The 18,282-nt window shown below is 35.6% G+C and overlaps 1 protein-coding gene across 2 annotated transcripts in view; it reads left to right on the top strand.

Annotated features, from left to right (window-relative positions):
- The window catches only part of akap12b (A kinase (PRKA) anchor protein 12b), a 159,980-nt gene that overhangs the window by 120,566 nt on the left and 21,132 nt on the right, over positions 1-18,282 (top strand). Inside the window, exon 1 of one of the 2 annotated variants that reach the window (XM_039747811.1) lies at positions 4,699-4,957. The exons of the other annotated variant lie outside the window; for it this stretch is intronic. Coding sequence (XP_039603745.1) covers positions 4,933-4,957 — 25 coding nt within the window. The 5' untranslated portion in view covers positions 4,699-4,932. Of the gene's footprint in view, positions 1-4,698; positions 4,958-18,282 lie in introns of those variants that run through there. 2 annotated transcript variants of the gene reach the window in all.

Here is an 18,282-nt window from a genome sequence, read left to right as displayed (position 1 = left end):
CAGAGGGGAAATGATCAGGAGGGGAGCGTCAGTTCACCTTGAACTTTAGCCGTCGCCCTAATCTTTTTAAAAAGACGGGAAGTGGCGATAATTGCAATTGGATTATTAGAAAATGAAAGAAAAAAAAACGAGACGTCAAATTCCACAAATGAGTATTGCCATAACGAAGTGCTAAATTGGCGAGCATGTGTCGGAAAAAACAGGGGGCGCTTCGCTTCCCGCCCGCCCAGCACCACCGCCGGAAACTTGAATTGTGTCACTCGTTCATTCATTTTTATGCAAATTGTGGCTGGCGACACAAAAGCCTTCTTGAGTGAGCGGCTCTCGGCGGGGGAGGATATGTGCGAATTACAGACAAAAAGTGGATTGAGTAGAGCGGCGAAAACTAACACGTAGACGCACCGGCGAAAGTTGACAGTTTGAAACTGAAAATGTGGGCGTGTTCTGAATTCCTCATCGAAAGTTTCAATCGAGTAGATAAACTATTTTTTTTCTGTTGCTGAAGAAGTTTTCAGACCCGTGCAATTTCCAAGGGGGGTCCAAACGAGTCGCGATTACCCAGATGGTCAGTTTCGCTAAAGGGTAGGCGGGTGGGTACGGCCCAGCATTGGGAGAAGATCGGTTCAAAAATGGATGGATGCAAGTCAAATAATGCGAATAGTGACATAGTAATCTTCACAAACCACGTTAATATTGTAGAAGCAGCCATCCTGTAGCAAAGAAGTAGCCTTGCTTGGTGACCCTCTTACATGTGTCCCATTTGGTAAAGCCTTTCATTTTTCTGTGGTTTCCTTACAGTGGGTAGCTGACACTTTTGACTACCTGCCATGGGCTAGACAGCTGGTAAAGCAAATAGGTAAATGAGGTATTTTAAGCCCATTCATTCATTACATTGGGCTATACTTGTGTAATGTTGTCAGCACTGACACACTGTCAGGATATTTTAACCACCTTCATTAATTTTAAATACAATATTATGTACGATACTTTACCAATGAACTGTTCTACAGAATAGTGTCAGGAAACTCTGCTGGGGCTTCTTTATACCTGCAGCAATAAGGTTTTATATTGGCTCACTGAGACCACTCTCTTATCTTTAACCAGGTTAAAAGGTTTCTCTTTGTGGTGGTGTGCTATCTATCTATCTATCTATCTATCTATCTATCTATCTATCTATCTATCTATCTATCTATCTATCTATCTATCTATCTATCAACAGTTAATACGTGGAGTGTGTTTTGCTCAGTGGTTTCTTTTGAGAATAACCTTTTCTATACTGTTTGGAAATAAAAGACATGATATTTGATTAAATGCATTGGCCAGTTCAGTTTATACATCTGACTCACTGTGTGATCCTGAGCAAGTTATCTAACCTACCACTGCTGCACTTGGAAAAAAAATATGGTAAGCTTATTTAGATGAATTTCTTCTTCTTCTTCTCTCGGCTGCTCCCGTTAGGGGTTGTCACAGCGGATCATCTTCTTCCATATCTTTCTGTCCTCTGCATCTTGCTCTGTCACACCTATCACCTACATGTCCTCTCTCACCACATCCATAAACCTTCACTTAGGCCTTCCTCTTTTCCTCTTCCCTGGCAGCTCTATCCTTAGTATCCTTCTCCCAATATACCGAGCATCTCTCCTCTGCACATGTCCAAACCAGCGCAATCTCGCCTCTCTGACTTTGTCTCCCAACCATCCATCTTGAACTGACCCTCTACCATACTCATTTCTAATCCTGTCCATCCTTGTCACACCCAATGCAAATCTTAGCATCTTTAACTCTGCCACCTCCAGCTCTGTCTCCTCCAAAATGTATTCAAATAACTGAATGATAAATAATAATTGCTGCATGAAGCAAAATACTGTTTCATATATTAGCAAAATAAGGGATTTAAGCATAATGTTTATTTTCTGTGTGAAAAGTATTTGGAATGTGGAATTTCTCAAGAGAAAGTTGTTATAAAATTAGGACTGATCAATATGTAGAGAGTTGCCATTGTAAAATGCACACTATAATACATCACATTTATTAAAGAATAATTAATTGATACTTGAATAGAAGAGAGTATATCAGAAACACTATACTGTATAAAGGCCTCATGATAAATTATATATTATGAAAATAGTTTTAAGGAGCAATCCAATCAGTTTTTTACATAATGCTTTTCACACTACAGGGTATTCCACAAGGTGAATACAAGTACATTCACACTTACAACCATCTTCTCTCAGCCTACACCCTCTGACTCTAAGATAAAGACACAGAAAAGCAACCATAATTTTATTTGCTGCCTTTCCATAGTAACAATATCCCAAGGCATTTCATAGATATAGATATATACTACAACTGTTTCCATGTATTTTTTTACATTTGGAAGATGAGGATTGGACCAGCAATCGTGTGGTTTGAACACCAAGTCATTGGTTTCCACACCCCACTGCCTCTGTATGCTGAACTGGATTAGCATGTTGGAAAATTAATCAGAATGCTTGGAGAAAACAATTGTTTGCATAAGACTAAATTGCAAGCTCCACACAACACAGTCACTTACTACTGTAATGAATTTAAATTATGGTAAAACTATAAAAAAACAAAACTTAATGATAGTTTAATTGGTAAACTGATAGACATATGCAGTACCAGTCTAGAATTTAAAGTTGTTGGGTGTTGCAAGTGAAGAGATTGCACATAGAAAGAAAAAACTGCTGGGTTAACAATCCTGGTTTAAACACTGAGGGAGATGGAGCTTCCCAAGTAAATCTGTGAATAAAATTCCATAGAGAAAACGTCACATCAGATTATCTCACTTCTCCACCTTAGGTATATTGCATAAAATGTAATACATAGAAATTGTTATGTTAAATAATGACTTATTCAAATGTCGTATATAAAATAATGAGTACTTCAAATATCAGTAGTATTGGCTTTATCATTTTCTTGTGAAAGGTACAGGTGTCAAATGTAAAACAAATTTTTGTAGTAGAAATTGGCAAATGCTATCTTGCCTGATGAAGAGGCCTGACTTGCCTTGAAAGCTTGCATATTGTAATCATTTTAGTTAGCCAATAAAAAGGTGTCATTTTGCTTGACTTCTCACTACATGGCTAACACGGTACTACACCCTAGTACTACAGTAAAAACTGAAAAAATCTTATCTTCTGTGAAAGGTTTAATTCAAAATTTTCAAGTGTTATGTGATCTAGATATTTATTGCAAAATTTCTTTGCATTATGTATATTGGAATTTTTATTGGGATGTGTTCTTTCAGTAAGAACTAAAACAGAAGTTGCAGCCATAAAATGTATGATGCATCATTCAACTCTGAGAACAGAAGGCGTATAGTATATGGAATAGTATGGAAAATATGTAGTACACAGTAGTGCAATACAGTATTCAATGGTTACAATGACGGTGGCTGGCAAGCAGTCAAACATGGTGCCTTTAGCTATTCAGGATGTGTGTTTCTCGTTGACAGGGCTTGTTTCTGCCTTTGATGCTGTGGTACAATGTTTTGACCATGGTGGCAAGAACATTTTGTGTCTGCAGTGGTAGGAATCATGTACTGTATAATGGAATATGCTCTGTTTAGACAGAAACTGGTGTATTGTGTAGTGTTGCTAAATGAATGTGAAATGTCCACAATGTGGTTCCCAAATGAAAACTTTCAGTGCACTGTTAATGTTCTTTTTATACTCATGTGAGTTTCTTTAGAAAACTCCAGTTTCCCTTACAGATACCCTTTTAGATTAACTGCCTTCTGCACATTTATACTTGTGCCTTATGAAGAACTAAGATTACATCCAGGACAGGTTTTGGGCTTCTGCTATTGCTGGTGAGAAATTCTCCAGCTTCCAATGATACTTGGATAAGTGTAATATTTACAGCAAAAGCTGATATAAAATTAAAGCTGAAGGGTAAATAATAAAACTACATGCAAACATATGGATAAAATGTAGTTTGATACAAAAGCCGTCAAAAATGTTAAAAGTTTAGTTCATTTGCAAAGTATGTGTTCAGTAGTTGATAAATTATTTGTAAACACTAGAAACTCATTTTATTCCTGGAATATCATCAGTAAAAAAGAGAAAAGGGGTAACACAACTGTCAAAATGCTTAGAGGAAGTCAACTTAGAAGGCCAGCTAAAACTCCCCAAAAGTGTACAACACCGCCTGGCAGAGAGGGATCAACCAGGATTAACTTTACTGGTCATATAGATTATAATGAAATACTTTTTGCAGAGAGAACAAAAATGGTGATACTGCCCTTTCAAAAATCTTCTTAATTTACTTATTTACTCACTCCTCCTAATCCCTAAACCCCCTCCCAACCCCCACCTTATGGCCTTTGAAAATGTTGTCATCCTTTTATCAGGCCAATTTATCATACTAAGGTATTAAAAGTGTTTGCATGCCATGTGTAACAGAGCAGCTTAAACTTTTTAGGTTGTTTCGGTTGTTACTACTAGACAAATGTGCTTCAGCTGTTCTTGTAGCTGATTGTGATAAACCTTTTTCCTCAACCATCAAGAGAAAAAGTGAAGGAATTTGTCACAGCATGGGGTCTGAGTAGAAACAATGTGTTTTCAAAGCGGGGGAGGTGAACATTCCCAAAACTGTCACATGACTGACTTTGTCATTCTGTAATGGACCAGCCCTACTGAAACAGGACAGGGAGAGAAAGGGGAAGGGGAGGCAGTCTCTCATTTCAGGCTAAGAAGAACAGCTGGTGGGATGTGTGTCAGATAGGACCAGAGTTGTGCTTTCAGTTGGTCAAAGAACAGAGCACTCCTGAAGGCAAGAGCTGCCACAGTGCAGAAGCAGTCAGAGTGCTGCAGGCGGCTTCATTAAATACAGATAAAGGAAGGCACAAAAAGGGGTCTGAACCTTCCTGCTGCATCCTGATAAAGGGATTTCACATCGTTTTATCAAATGCTGGGGACAATCACTCTCACAGGTAAGAGACTTTCCAAATTCGTTATTTACTATTAACTTTAATTCTTACAGGCACGTGTCTTTTCATATTGAAATTCATCATTTTTTTCATTTTCATTATTTTTTCATTTTCTTTAGAATTTAAGTTTAAAATACATGAATTATAATAGAATATATATCATGTTGTAAAAGCATATTTTGTACTTATATTTATTTTAAGAATATTTAATTTGGATATTATTGCTGATGTCACAATTAATACTTAGCTTTCTTTTCATTCACATAATTATTTTCTGCTTTATACTAATCCTTAGAAAGAATCAGTTGCTCTAGGATAACACTCCTTTAACTGGACCACCCAATATATAGTGCAAAGGTGACATAACCACTAATTTTTAGAGTCACAAATGCATCTGATATTTTGATGTATATTTTGATATATATGTGTGTGTGTGTGTGTAAAGGGGTGTGTCAGCATGCATCTGCAAAAGAAAAAAATAAAAGGTTTTCCTATACTGAAAAACAGAAGGCTTGAGATAGGTTTAAGCTGTATAGCCAGCCACGCCTGATGAAGACTGATGAAGGCTTTGAGAATTTTATGTTGTTTATAAATCAGAAATCATTGAAATTGCAGCCTTTGTATTATAACTGATATTGCAAGACAGTTAGGATAGCTGTTTTTTTAAACTACATAGATACACATAAAGATTACTGAAACCTTCAGCACAAAACATACTTGTGAGAAATCTTTTTACTTTCACTTATGAACATCTTTGCAAGCTGTAGCAATACTTTAGCATTCCCAATGTTGGCTTTAATACTCTTAATACTCATAGCTTATTTGATTTAGAGGATATAAGCATCCTGTGAAGTCATTTAAATATCTCACGCCATATCAGTTTATGGCCAGTATGTTCTTAGTTCAACAAATAAACAATTTGGTTATTCTTCCTGCCCTCCTTCCTCTTTACCAATCACTTTCACAGCTAGTCATACGTCTGTGTAGTGCATTGTAGAAACTTTCCAGCTGTTTTAGGCGTGTGTGTCTGTTTCACTATAGTACATGTCATTGGCTGAGATCATTTACACTGTAGCAGAGACATCTGCTGGGTAGAGAGAAGTTTAGGTTTTGCCACCTGGAAGTATCAATTTCCTTCATCTCATGTGTGAAAAATGTGTTCGTATTCTTTAATCAAATGAATCATCAATGATCTGCTTTTTACTGTTAATTATATTTCTCACAGTTCATGAGTAAAACAAACCTCAATGTTGAACCCTGTGATTAAGTTACAGATGCTAAATCATAATACTGTGGAGTGAAATATAGCAGTTGTAATGACATATTTGCTAATGTAATTAAATCATGGACATTATTAATTACTGTTGTTATTCAACTTTTGTGAACATTTATAAGTAGTAATGCTAAAATAATAAATTACCAAGAAGCTGTTATTAAAAAACTTAAATACTATATATTAATGTAAAAAAGGGAACTGTCAAAAAATAAAAATATTTTTAGGCATCTTACAAAATGCTTAAAGGCTGCTTAAATTTAATGAACTATTTACTTGACCCCACCCTTTTCATTTATTTAGCAACTTGTCTTATCTGGGCATTATGAATTAGATATTTGATATGATTAATATAATAAATCACAATCATTTAATGATGTTGAATTGCATTATATAATTCTTACAACCAATGGTAGAGTTGAATAACAGGACAGCATGATGACGAGTTTTGCAGTATGTATATCTTGGGCTATAGCTTAAATGTGTGTATTTTTAGTGGCCTTTGTTTTTGGATAAAGTTGTTTCAGAAATTATTACAATGGATGTATGATATGTTTACTCTATAACACATTATACTTCTTATTATGCACAAGGAAGGATTAAACACTGTTTAGAGCTCTAAAGTGTTTATTCTAAAATTACCAGTCTGTAAATTTTTTATAAATATCTGTTATTTTAATCTTGAGATAAATTAAGTTACATGAAACTACAGTAGCAATGGGAAAATTGTTCATTTTACTTTTCCTTTAGGTTCCACTTTTACAGAGAAGCCATTCCATTCTTACTTTAAGTGTGTGCACATAGCTTTGCAGCAATGGTCTGTTATAAAGCAGCTTACCAAAAGCAAGATTCAACCCATTACTGATATTTCTTTTAGGTAATGAATTAAAAGAAACCAGTATTGTCCAACTAAAATAAATTGTAATGAAAACTGCTTATTTGGTATTGTATTAATAAAACACTATATAGTATATATATCACTGATTTCATTTTGTAAAACTCACACCACATATTGGTCGCTTCCTGTCCAAAAACTTTTTCGCTGAAGTACAATTGTTTAAGTTATGAATGAATACTGCTCAGTTTCTGAATCACTGATTTATGTGTAGAACTCTTTATTAGATTCTTTGTATAAATAACATATTTGAAATATAAAATAGCTTACTAATGCTTGCAGTATAAGACTGTGTGTAAGATTATTTGCTCATGTTATATTATAGCATAGTGATTTTGTTGGTGAGCATTTGCATAATATGGTTTACAATATTTCCCACAAATATGCCAGAGAACTGAACGTCACTTAACACTTCAAATAAACAGACAGTATCATAGATTAACTAATTGAGAAGAACAGAAAAATATTTTTCATGAATTTGCTATCTTGATTTACTCAGAATTCTTAAAATGCCAATACAAATAAACCTGTTGGGTTAGAATAATAATTTATGGGCATGCTTTTATTGTTCACATTCTTTCAATTAATTCTTCTGATTAATAAGGCTGTGTTTTAAATTCTGCAGTGGTGAGTGTTTTAAAAAATACTAACCAGTTTTTTCTGGTTTTAATTTGCATGCTTGATTTTTAAATGGCTCTTTTCTTTAAGTACAGGACACCTTCTATAGGTGGCACCGGTAGTCATCTGCTTAACAATGACAAGCGACTCTTCCTATACACTACAGTACTTGTCTTATGCGTGACAGTCTGAGTGAGAACATCATCTCTTTCACTAAACACATTGTCCTGCAGTTATCAGTGTTAGTGGGGGGCTGCACTTGTTTCTCACATTAACAGAGCCCAGGCTATTATGGCATTGTTGGGGGTGGGGTGGGCTGATGGTAATATTTGCCAGACCTGCAGCTGTTACCAAAATGCACCTCCCTTGGCGCTCACGTTACTTTGTACAGCTGTCTATTGTTTGCCTTTAGCCAAAGGTTGAAAATGCTAATTTGCTCATTCTATATTCAAAGCTATATAATGCCGTCATTTTTAATAAAGTGCATTAAAATTTGGGTTGTAAACATTTTAGAAATTTAGAAGGAAATTTTTTGCATCAATAAAATGTTTTGTAAAAATATTAATATAGTCCGGTTCTGCACACCTTCCACAGTCTATAACCTATAATGTTAGGTGCCCTGAAGCAGCTGATACTGCCAGGATGTAATATAGCTCTGCTCTGCCCTGCATTTGAACTGGAAAGGTTCAACAAAATTATATACATTTGGAACCAGCCAAATGTGAGTTACGCTGTAAAAAAAAACAAACTTACATGTTGTTTAAATTTAATGCTTTCAGAGTACTAAATCAGAGTTTCCTTGATACCATTGTTATCATCCCATCAATTTTCACAACATTATTTTTCTGCTAGTGGAGAGTTAGAGCTTGTGCTGATAACACTGGGCACAAGCAGGGAGCTACTGGCTGCTAAGACACCAACCAATACTATCAATCATTTTTATACAGGATATTTTGCATATTATGAGAGCATTGAATATTGAGATTTGCACACGGAATACAAATATTTTACTGTACAAAGACTTTATTGCAGTACAAGATCATGAATCAGTCTTTGTTTTTATTACACAGTTAAGATTACAATATGTAGTGAAATGCACTACTGACCATTACAAAAATGAAAATACCAAATATGAATAAACTATTTTTTATAAAATTTAGCACTGATAGCACTGAACAGGTACTGGTGTAAAATGTCAAATCATGTACAGCGTTTGACAATAACTTTATGTGTATATTGAGTTTAAAATACCAAATATATATACTGTAATAATTAAAAACTGAGCATTGATAGACACCAGACTGATATACCTATTATAGGGAAATGGGATACGGCCCCCAACTCCCAGCAAATGGCACTGTTGTGAAAAAAAACAACTTGATTTAGTCATCATGGTTACATTTTTCCAATTTTCCATGATATGCTCAAATTAAATTCATATATAGAAAAATACTCCTTTTTTAGTATGTCAAATTTTCTTTATACATGGTTCCACCAGCCTGTTTGTGGTTTGCTCAGGCACACCTTTTGGCCCTGTAGTAATCTAAGCATACCTTTGGGCATGCATGCCCATGTGCCGCTTTATTATATTTCAGATCTACTTTGGGACTTGGAAAAAAAGTGCCCTTTTAAGAGACGTATTAGTTAATTTAAAGGCTGTGTGAACTTGCAAGTCTTTCATCACGAAACATGTCAATTACTTATGTGGAGTCTGATTTATCATTTTACCCACTGAACAAAAATAGTGTCTCTCCCAAGTCCAGGTGACCCTGCCATAATTTTATTGTCAAAATTAAATTAAACGTTACCAACAAATGTTAAACAGTAAGAATGGAGATATCAGTTTTTCACAAATCCTTATTAAAATTTCAGCATTTGTTAATACAGTGACATTAACACCAGTTAAGCCACACATTTATCACCTTTATTGACAAAACAACAGGATAAAATATATATGCAAAAGAAAAAACATGATTTTATCTAGTGTCACATTCAAATTGTTTTTAGTTAGGATCTGACAGTTTCTTTTACTTATCACAGTCCTACACTGTTGGAACGTATGTCACAACTTAACATGGATATGTTAATAGAAGCCACATAAGTATAACAAGAATTTATAACTGGAGCCCAGCATTATATGTTAGACTGTAGCAAAATGTGAAGGTGCAGCTTCTGGTGAGATTTTCATTGTTTTTTAAAATAGGGTTGTAATTAGAAGAAGGTGTGTTTCCTGCTTTGTGCAATGTTTTAACTCAGATGGCATGTCTACAGGCAGGCCTTCTGGAATGGCACCTTTGTATTTTGGTGCAAATATGTTCACTATTGCAGAACATAGCAACATGCAAGATGAATCTAACAATTTACTGGCAGGAACAGTATAGTACCCGGAAAAGCACCGAGCATCACAAAGCAAATTGAAACTCAAAGAGAGTAACAATTTTATGGTAAAGTTACTGGGTAGCAGCTGGAGAGTTTTTCATTCCCCCAAAAAGCCTGGGAACTAAATAGCGTGAAAGATAATTTTTGATGACTCAAAATAATATATGTTAGTTTGACTGCAAACAAACTTTTTTCCCCCTTTTCCCTAAAGCTAACCACTGCAGGGTAGCAGCTGTAGTAAAATGATTAACTAAAGGACTGTGCCAAGTTTTGGGGTGTGGGGATTTGGGTGTGTTGTGGGGATATCATCTAAGTGCAGAATGTGGGGAATTTATGGATAGTATCCAACCCACAGCTTCATATCCCCAGAGAGTTCTGAAACAGTTCCAGATGTACACATTTCTCAGTCCTGTGAAAAGGAGGCGCAGGAGTGGGGGTAGTATTAGATGGACCTCTAAGTTTGATTCTGTTGCAGTGGCTTGGGAACATTTTAAATGTCTCATAGCAGGGAAAAAAATAAAAATGATAATAAATAATACCTTGTATTAATAAGCTGAGTAGCTTTTCAGACAGATTTTAATGTATCTAGCTGGTAGGCTCATTACATTTATTATCAAAAGTTTATTATTTCCTCAAGGCTAACTATTGTGTCACTTTTATTATTATTTCAGAAATGAATAGTGGAAAACACACTGTGCTTATAAAGAATGTTATTGTGAAAATATTATGTTATGTATTTTATGACAAAGTACCTCAATATAGCCTTAAGAAATTTAAATATGCTTTTGTAGTTATTCAAATAAATTTTAGAAATGAAAGGTTCTAAACTCAATTACTAGTTGACAGCTTTCTTAGAAGAGGCTCATCTACCAAGGACCTATGTGGAGCATAGCTTAGACACTTTACGAATATGTACTGTAAACTTGAGTTGAGTATTCCTGCTGTTAATATAAAGACTGCTAAAGTCCTTCAAATCTGTTTTCAAATTTGAGAACACATTTAATTGGGGTGTATTGACAAAAAGATTTTTTATATTTGGTGTAAAAGATTGAGACATTTATTAGTATAGGAATATGATTGGTCAAATGACAAAAAGTAAAAATAAATTACAGAATTGGAATTGTAATAGCTAATATTTTAAATAGCTAATACTAAAAAAAACACAATCGTATTGTATGATGATTCAGTTATCAGGATAATATCATTTGCATGGTTCACTAGAAATTCCCATGCCTATTCTTACTGTATACAATTATCAGTTTGAAAAGTTTACAAAAGGAAAAAATCAAGAATATTTTGAATATATTTGCTATGTATTGTTGTTGATCACTCTCTATGTTGAGCACGATCCAAAAGTGCTTTATCTGTATAAATATTATCATTGTGCTCTTTGATTGATTTTCCCCTAAGAAATGGCCCACAGACTTCAATCATGTGTATTTATTGTGTGATCCTTGTATCCTTAAATAGCAGTAAGCTTTACCGACTGTGTCATTTAGGCATTTTGCTTTTTATTTCAAAAGAAACCAGTGTTAACAGTTGTCTTAATGGAACTCTGTACAGGGAAATTAAAGTCACAGTGTATAACATCCTTTATGTAGAAAATAAATTGCTCCAGGATAAGCAGATAACTACCTTTAAGAGAGCTTGCCATCTTGTTCAGAATTATGCTTTATGCCACCCATTGTCTGCATCTGCTGGAATCTTTTCTGGCAGCATTATATCCAAAAAAATGTGTGGCACACTTCTCTAGGTCATCAAAATTTACCCATGCAGACATGAGCAGAATTTGAAAACTTCAAACCTGACTCAAAACCCAATCTCCAATGTACCTCTTTGTTGTCATTTTCAAAACTTTTTTCCTAATCAGGGTGGACAGACAGGTGGCGTAAGACACACAAAAGGGCCCACTCCTAAGTATAACACCAGGCTGAGTGCCCATCTAGTAGCAAAAATTCATCTAAGAACATCACAGCTTATGTCTATGTTTCATTTGCTGTCTTGTGTACTCATTTTTATGAAACCAGCCATTAGAGTAGGCTTCTTAATAAGGTGGAGAAGTGTGTCTTCCAAAAGGTCATGTAATTAATCACCTTTCATCTTTGTAGTACCTGTGTTCTGTACCAGTTCATTTCCACTGTATACTCAAAATATACTTTATGGAAGCACTAATTTTGAAAGGTCCCATATAATTGATAATTATTTTGTGCTAATTATTCAGTCATTGCCCAGCATCTGATTTGTGTTTTTCATCAAGCTTTGGTTCTAAGTAAAATATGGGATCCACAAATCAGAATTAGTTAAATAATGAGGTATTCCTACTTTTCAGTAGTTTTGAGTTGCTAGTTATCTAACCCTTGAGAACATTTCATTCCAAGCTACACATTTTCCTATTTTGTGAAGACTTTGCCAATCTTATTGATGAGGTTTGTTTGTAAATCTGTGTAAACATTAGATTTGCTTCTCTCAATTTAAAGATCATTATTGCTGTTTTATTCTCTACTTCAGTGATAAGCAACATTTGGTTATGTCTCCTTTGGCCCTGTGGAGTATCCTAAGCATTTCCCAGCAAATAATTACTGGTAGCGCAGCATGCGGACTATGGCATAGTTGAATTATCCAAATAACAGAAGATCTTGATATCCATGTCATTTTATCAGTGTGTTTACTTTGAACACGTGCTAGCAATGTGTGCCCTGTGTTGGACTGGTATTGAGTGCTGGTACCTGCATTGAGCCAGGATAAACCTGCCTAAGACCTTAAATGTAAAAAATAAAGGTGGAAAAAATGTATAGTGATGAATCTGATATGAAGGAAGCACAGCAGGATGCATCTCCGCTAACGCCAGTTGTGGACTTTCCTGTCTGATTTTAAATCTCTTATTTGAGCATGGGAAAGGCACTATATAAATAAAATGTTCTATTATTATTATTATTTATGCATCAGTTTTTTAAGCTGCATTCAGTTAGGACTTTTATGTTTAAAAAGACTGACTGTGTTATATTTTTTTGGTAGCATATCTGAGTCATTCATAAATGGCCACGGATAGTTTGCTCCCACCTGAAGTCTGTTCATAGAGAGATCTTAAGGAACTTTCATGTAAAAAGCTTGAAGCACCTGAAAATTGTTATTCAAATGCTGCCTTATAATCATACTCAAAGTGGCACTGTGGTGTGAAAATGAACAAGAGAGGAAAGAGTTTAATTGGGCTTGATTTGTATATACATTCTACATGAGCTTTCTTTATACACACTCATGTTTCTTAATAACACGTAATCATATTGTTTGTCATTAATTCTGTACATTTATCTATTTTATGAATCTGCTTCCTCAGGATTACAGATAGAGGAGGACTTGGCATCTGTGCATAGGAAATACTGTTTACTATGAACCCAGCTGGTATGCTTCACTCAAGGGAATGCACCATGTAACCAGACATTAATATTGAACTTAGACGCGTGCATCAGCAATTTAGTAGAAAAGGAAGGAACAATATTTAGAAATTTGTGTTTGGGCAATTGGGCAATTGGGCTAGAGGTTTGTAGTAGAAGGTAAAGGATAAACCTAACTGTTATGCTGCCAACATGTTTTTTTTTTTTTCAATTAAAAACATTGAAATTGAGCACACAACATAAGAAATTGGCATAAAGTCAGGCTGCATGAATAATGGCTAGGCAGCAAAACTACTTGGCCCTCACACAGGTAAATTGAGCTTAGTGGAGGTTTAATATTTGCTGAGAATATTTCAGTGAAATGCAGTATATCATCTGTTAAAAGCCAGCTTTTTTGTCATTCCATCATGCTACTGTATTTAAATAAGCTAAAACTTCATGATTTTCTTTCCATATTAAATGAAAATTTGATTTTATGAGCAAGGAATTTTGATACTGACTTACTCAAGGATGAACATTCAAAGCAAGCAATACAGCTACCAAGAATACAAGGTAGATGATTGTAGAAGTAGTCAGGTGAGGTCAGGTTAGGGAGCATGCACTGGTGCAGCAGGTTGCTGCACCCAGCACACGACGAAACAGGTCAGGATCCTAGTTGGCAAAACCCCGGGCAGACACGTGGTCCAGTCCCACACTCCAGAAATGACCGTCTATCTGCTGCAGCCATTATGTGATCACCTCCTTGGCCTGGTCCAGCCACTCGGGTCCTCAACAATGAGGATCCTGCGAGCCAGATCATCCTCAGGGAATCGCGCTACATGGCCGTAGTGGCGTAACTGACATTCCCTCACAATGCAGGTAATGTGCCTCATTTGGGACTCCATGAGCAACCGCTCATTCAACGCAAAGTCAAACCAACGGTATCCAAGGATTCTCCGAAGAGACACAATACCAAAGGACTCCATTCTTTGTCTCAGGTCACTGGATAGCATCCAGTTGTGATAAAATAAAAGAAAGATCATTTATATTTATTTTTTTCCAAAACTAAACAATAATTCAGAGCCTATAGTGATAACATCTGGTACGAGGCAGCCCATCACACTTTGGCACACAAGTTCACATTGGGCCAATTCAGATTCATCAGAAAATGTAACCCACAGATTTTAGAGACATGGGAGACTGCTGACTTTCAAAGAAGCATGTAGACATGGAGGGAACTTGCACACATGTCTGGCAATAGAATACAGCATTTTTCTGCCAAAAGCTCTGACCACTTTGCAAAATTGTATTCGCTGTATATTTTTTGATGGGTTGACTATCCATTTACACTGTAATAAAGCTCTTGAAGAATGTTGTGATGGTATTTTTCAGTTAGTTGAGTATAGGTAAAGCTGTATTTTAACATACAATGTGAAAAAAATAATTATCTTGAAGATTATTTTGTAACTAAAGGTATTAAGCAAGCCAAGTACAAATCTTTATTGGGTAGGACCTGGTGGTTAGCTTACAGTAGCAGGCTTTAGATTGCTCATGTAAGCTGCTTGTAGAGAAGATGCAGAGTAAGGATATAATCATGTGCTAAAATGTATGTTAAAGACTTGGAATACTCCACTTTTGCAAAGAGTTATGACATACTGTTGTCCCAAATAGGTCAATGGTATTTCCAAATATGGATGACTTTCATTGTGAAAGGGTGCAAATCAGATGCCCTGTTGTTAAGAATAAGCTGTTTTGCTCAGTTTTGTTTCGGCTGGGGTTGAGAAGTGCTGTTGGAGTGTTAGAATAATGCATCCAGTTTGATTGACAAAACCCTTTACTTGAATTTTCTTCTGTCTTCTGACGTACACAGATAAAAGAGGCCCATGTTTCAGTTAAGATACCCCTCTAGTGATTTGAATGTGCAATTTTCTCAGGGAATAGAAACTGAGACATTTAAATTCGGTATGCCAAGTGGTACTGTTTAAGAGGCAGTGTTGGTTGTTCAGCATAAATCACATATTTAAGAGAGCTTTAAATGTCTTAACCTCACCTACATCATGCTATTTTGTCTCAGCACAAGGCCATTTCCCTTTTTTGTCTTTACCATTGGCATAAGTAAGCTTTTAGATATCCATATGAGAATAAGTTGCAAATATAGAATGGTAGAATTACTATGGTACCTTTGTATTAGTAGAAATGCATGCAGTAAAGAAAGAATATGCAATTATTATGATTAAGGATAGTACGCAATTAGTATGGTAAATCTTTATCTGTAGAGTTCTTGTATTTCTCACAGATTCCAAATTTATGATTTTTGATAATTTCCTCGCTTTGTTCTATTTCAGAACTCGTGCTTCCTTGGTACATAGTATTTTGCATGTGACTAACTTTAACTTCTGAAAGAGGAGAGAAAGGGTGAATGATTATGGTGCTAATGTTTGAAATGTGTTTTAATAAGTTTGTAAAAAGATGCTGCATTTAATAAGAAATTAACACAGGTTTGATAGCCTCAAAAACATATTTCTCACTCCTGTTAAGGTCATTATAAGAAAAAAAAATTAAAAAGGCTGCTGTTTCCTAATGCATTTGAATCATGTCTTGTTTATTTAAAAGTACTGTACTTTTAGTAATTTATATTGAAGCAGTCGTCTTTTATAACCTAAATTTAAGAATTACCCAGTGAATCCATCAGTATACAGTATATTTTTATGATATAGTGCTAAATGCTCTGGGTTTGATAGATGGTGAAAAAACAAGGACTAGATTAAGCATGGTAAATGTATTTCATGCATGTGGGCACTCAGAACGGCATCAGTTAATATTCATTTCATATGTGGGATAATAATTCTATACTCCGCTTAGTAAAAGAATGGTAATTGTGGCTACCAGTTTTCATTGTCAGTGGTCTCTTAAGTAAATCCCTGATAAGTCTGTGCAGCAACTCTACACCTCTAACTAGCAGCTTCTCTCCTAGGTGCTTGTGATCTTTATGCCTGTTTTTATGCCCTCACTCACACCCCAAAGCCAGTTGCCCGCTCCATTCTTCATGTTTGTTTGTGCTGCTCTACATTTTCACCTAAGAGTACTCTATCTTGTGTCTTGCATGTCTGTCTGTTTTGCTTTCACTGAAAAGCTGGAATTATATGCAGCTTTATAGTGGACTCGGCATAGCAGCCCCTGACTTATTTTTGTTAAGAGTTTATCAGGTACAGACATGCAGTCCATAATCAGGATCCTATGTTACTCATCTTTCTTATATGTGCTTCTTCTTTCAGGTCGTCCTTGACCATGAAACTAACTGTTTGTTGCTACTCTGAAAAATATTTCTTGCTTTGGAAAGAATTAATCTTTAAGGCCACGCTTTGTTTTCTGAACATGATTCTGTTTATCGGTAATACCTGCCAACTGTCACCGAAGTATAACATCACCAAGCCTGCAGGTGTTCAAGGAAAAATGTTTGTGCTGATCTTTTACTTTTTCACTTTGCTCAATTGTGAAAGACGTAGAACTCGAATGAGGATGTTTTAAGTATCTAATTAGTAGGCCAGTGTCCTTTTGATGATTTAGTTTTATCAAAGGCATGCAAAGTGAAACTACTTCCATTTTAACCAGACTAACTAAACTGTGAGTTGATGGCCTTTTTATATTTGTGTTTAAAAATAAGACATATGTTCTTTTCAAGATTTGATCACTGAACTGTTTTTATAAACGTTTAAAATATTGTAACTGAAACTTGATTTGTCGCTTGTTCCCACCTTAGAGCTCATTTTAGCCTTTTCATTTGGATATACTGTACCCTGTTAGCCTCATACTCAAAACACCTAATCTTCAATGGTGGTTAGCACTGTTGTTATGTATGGAGGCAGTCCAGTTACAGCACTGTAATAGGAATGCATGTTGACCGCTGTTAACAGAATTATGATGTGTAAAAGAAGTAGTCTCAACACACGATAAAGGTTTGGGGCAGCCACCCGTATATTGTCCCTGGATGCAAAAGGGTAAAGAAAACAACATGATGTGTTCTGTTGGAGTTTCAAGACTGAGCTGAACTGTTAAGCAAAGATGGCGGCTTTATAAGCCAAAAGGCGGAAATTATGTAATTTCTCCAGAACCGGAAGTGACATCAGTCTGGGTTCCAGAACCAGAAGTGATGTTCAGTCAGGCAGGTTTTCCCATATTTGGCCTGGAGAGATGACAGAGACAGGTTTAGTATATCCCACCACCCCCTGGCCTAGCAGGTAATTACCTCCACTTGGTCCACTCATCTCCCACCTAGTCGCACGTGTGTGACAGCTGCTGAACTGCTGACAGGAGTGACTATGTAGAAAAAAGGGAAAAAAGATTAAACTTTGTGGGAGTGGGACTGACAAAAATTAGCTGTTACTTACAAATAACAGTTAGATATTAATATGCTTGCTGGTGTGAATGCAGTCTAGTGTAACATTTTTTGTAAGATAAATATTTTGTTTTTTCTAAGAATTGCAAGAATTCAGTCATAACCCAGAATTCTCAGATTCTAATATGGGTTGCCATAAAAACATGCAGTCACTGAAATGTTTGGCTCAATTTGAATAGCACTGGAGCAGGTGGTGTTTTTAAATGACCAGTTATGACCGTAGAAAACTTGAATAGTGATGTTAACTCTTTTGCAAAATGTTTTTTTGTAATACATTGTCGATTGATCGTTCAAAAATGTATCTATGTTGTAATTGTGCATCTGTTGACAGCTGACTTTTGGATGACAATCAAAGACTTTTGGCTTGTCTCTGTTCATACTGGCAGAGAGCAGCTA

The sequence above is a fragment of the Polypterus senegalus genome, chromosome 3 (assembly GCF_016835505.1).
Source record: "Polypterus senegalus isolate Bchr_013 chromosome 3, ASM1683550v1, whole genome shotgun sequence".
NCBI lineage: Eukaryota > Metazoa > Chordata > Cladistia > Polypteriformes > Polypteridae > Polypterus > Polypterus senegalus.
Note: the sequence above shows the minus strand (reverse complement) of the source record. Positions and strands in the feature narration are given on the sequence as shown.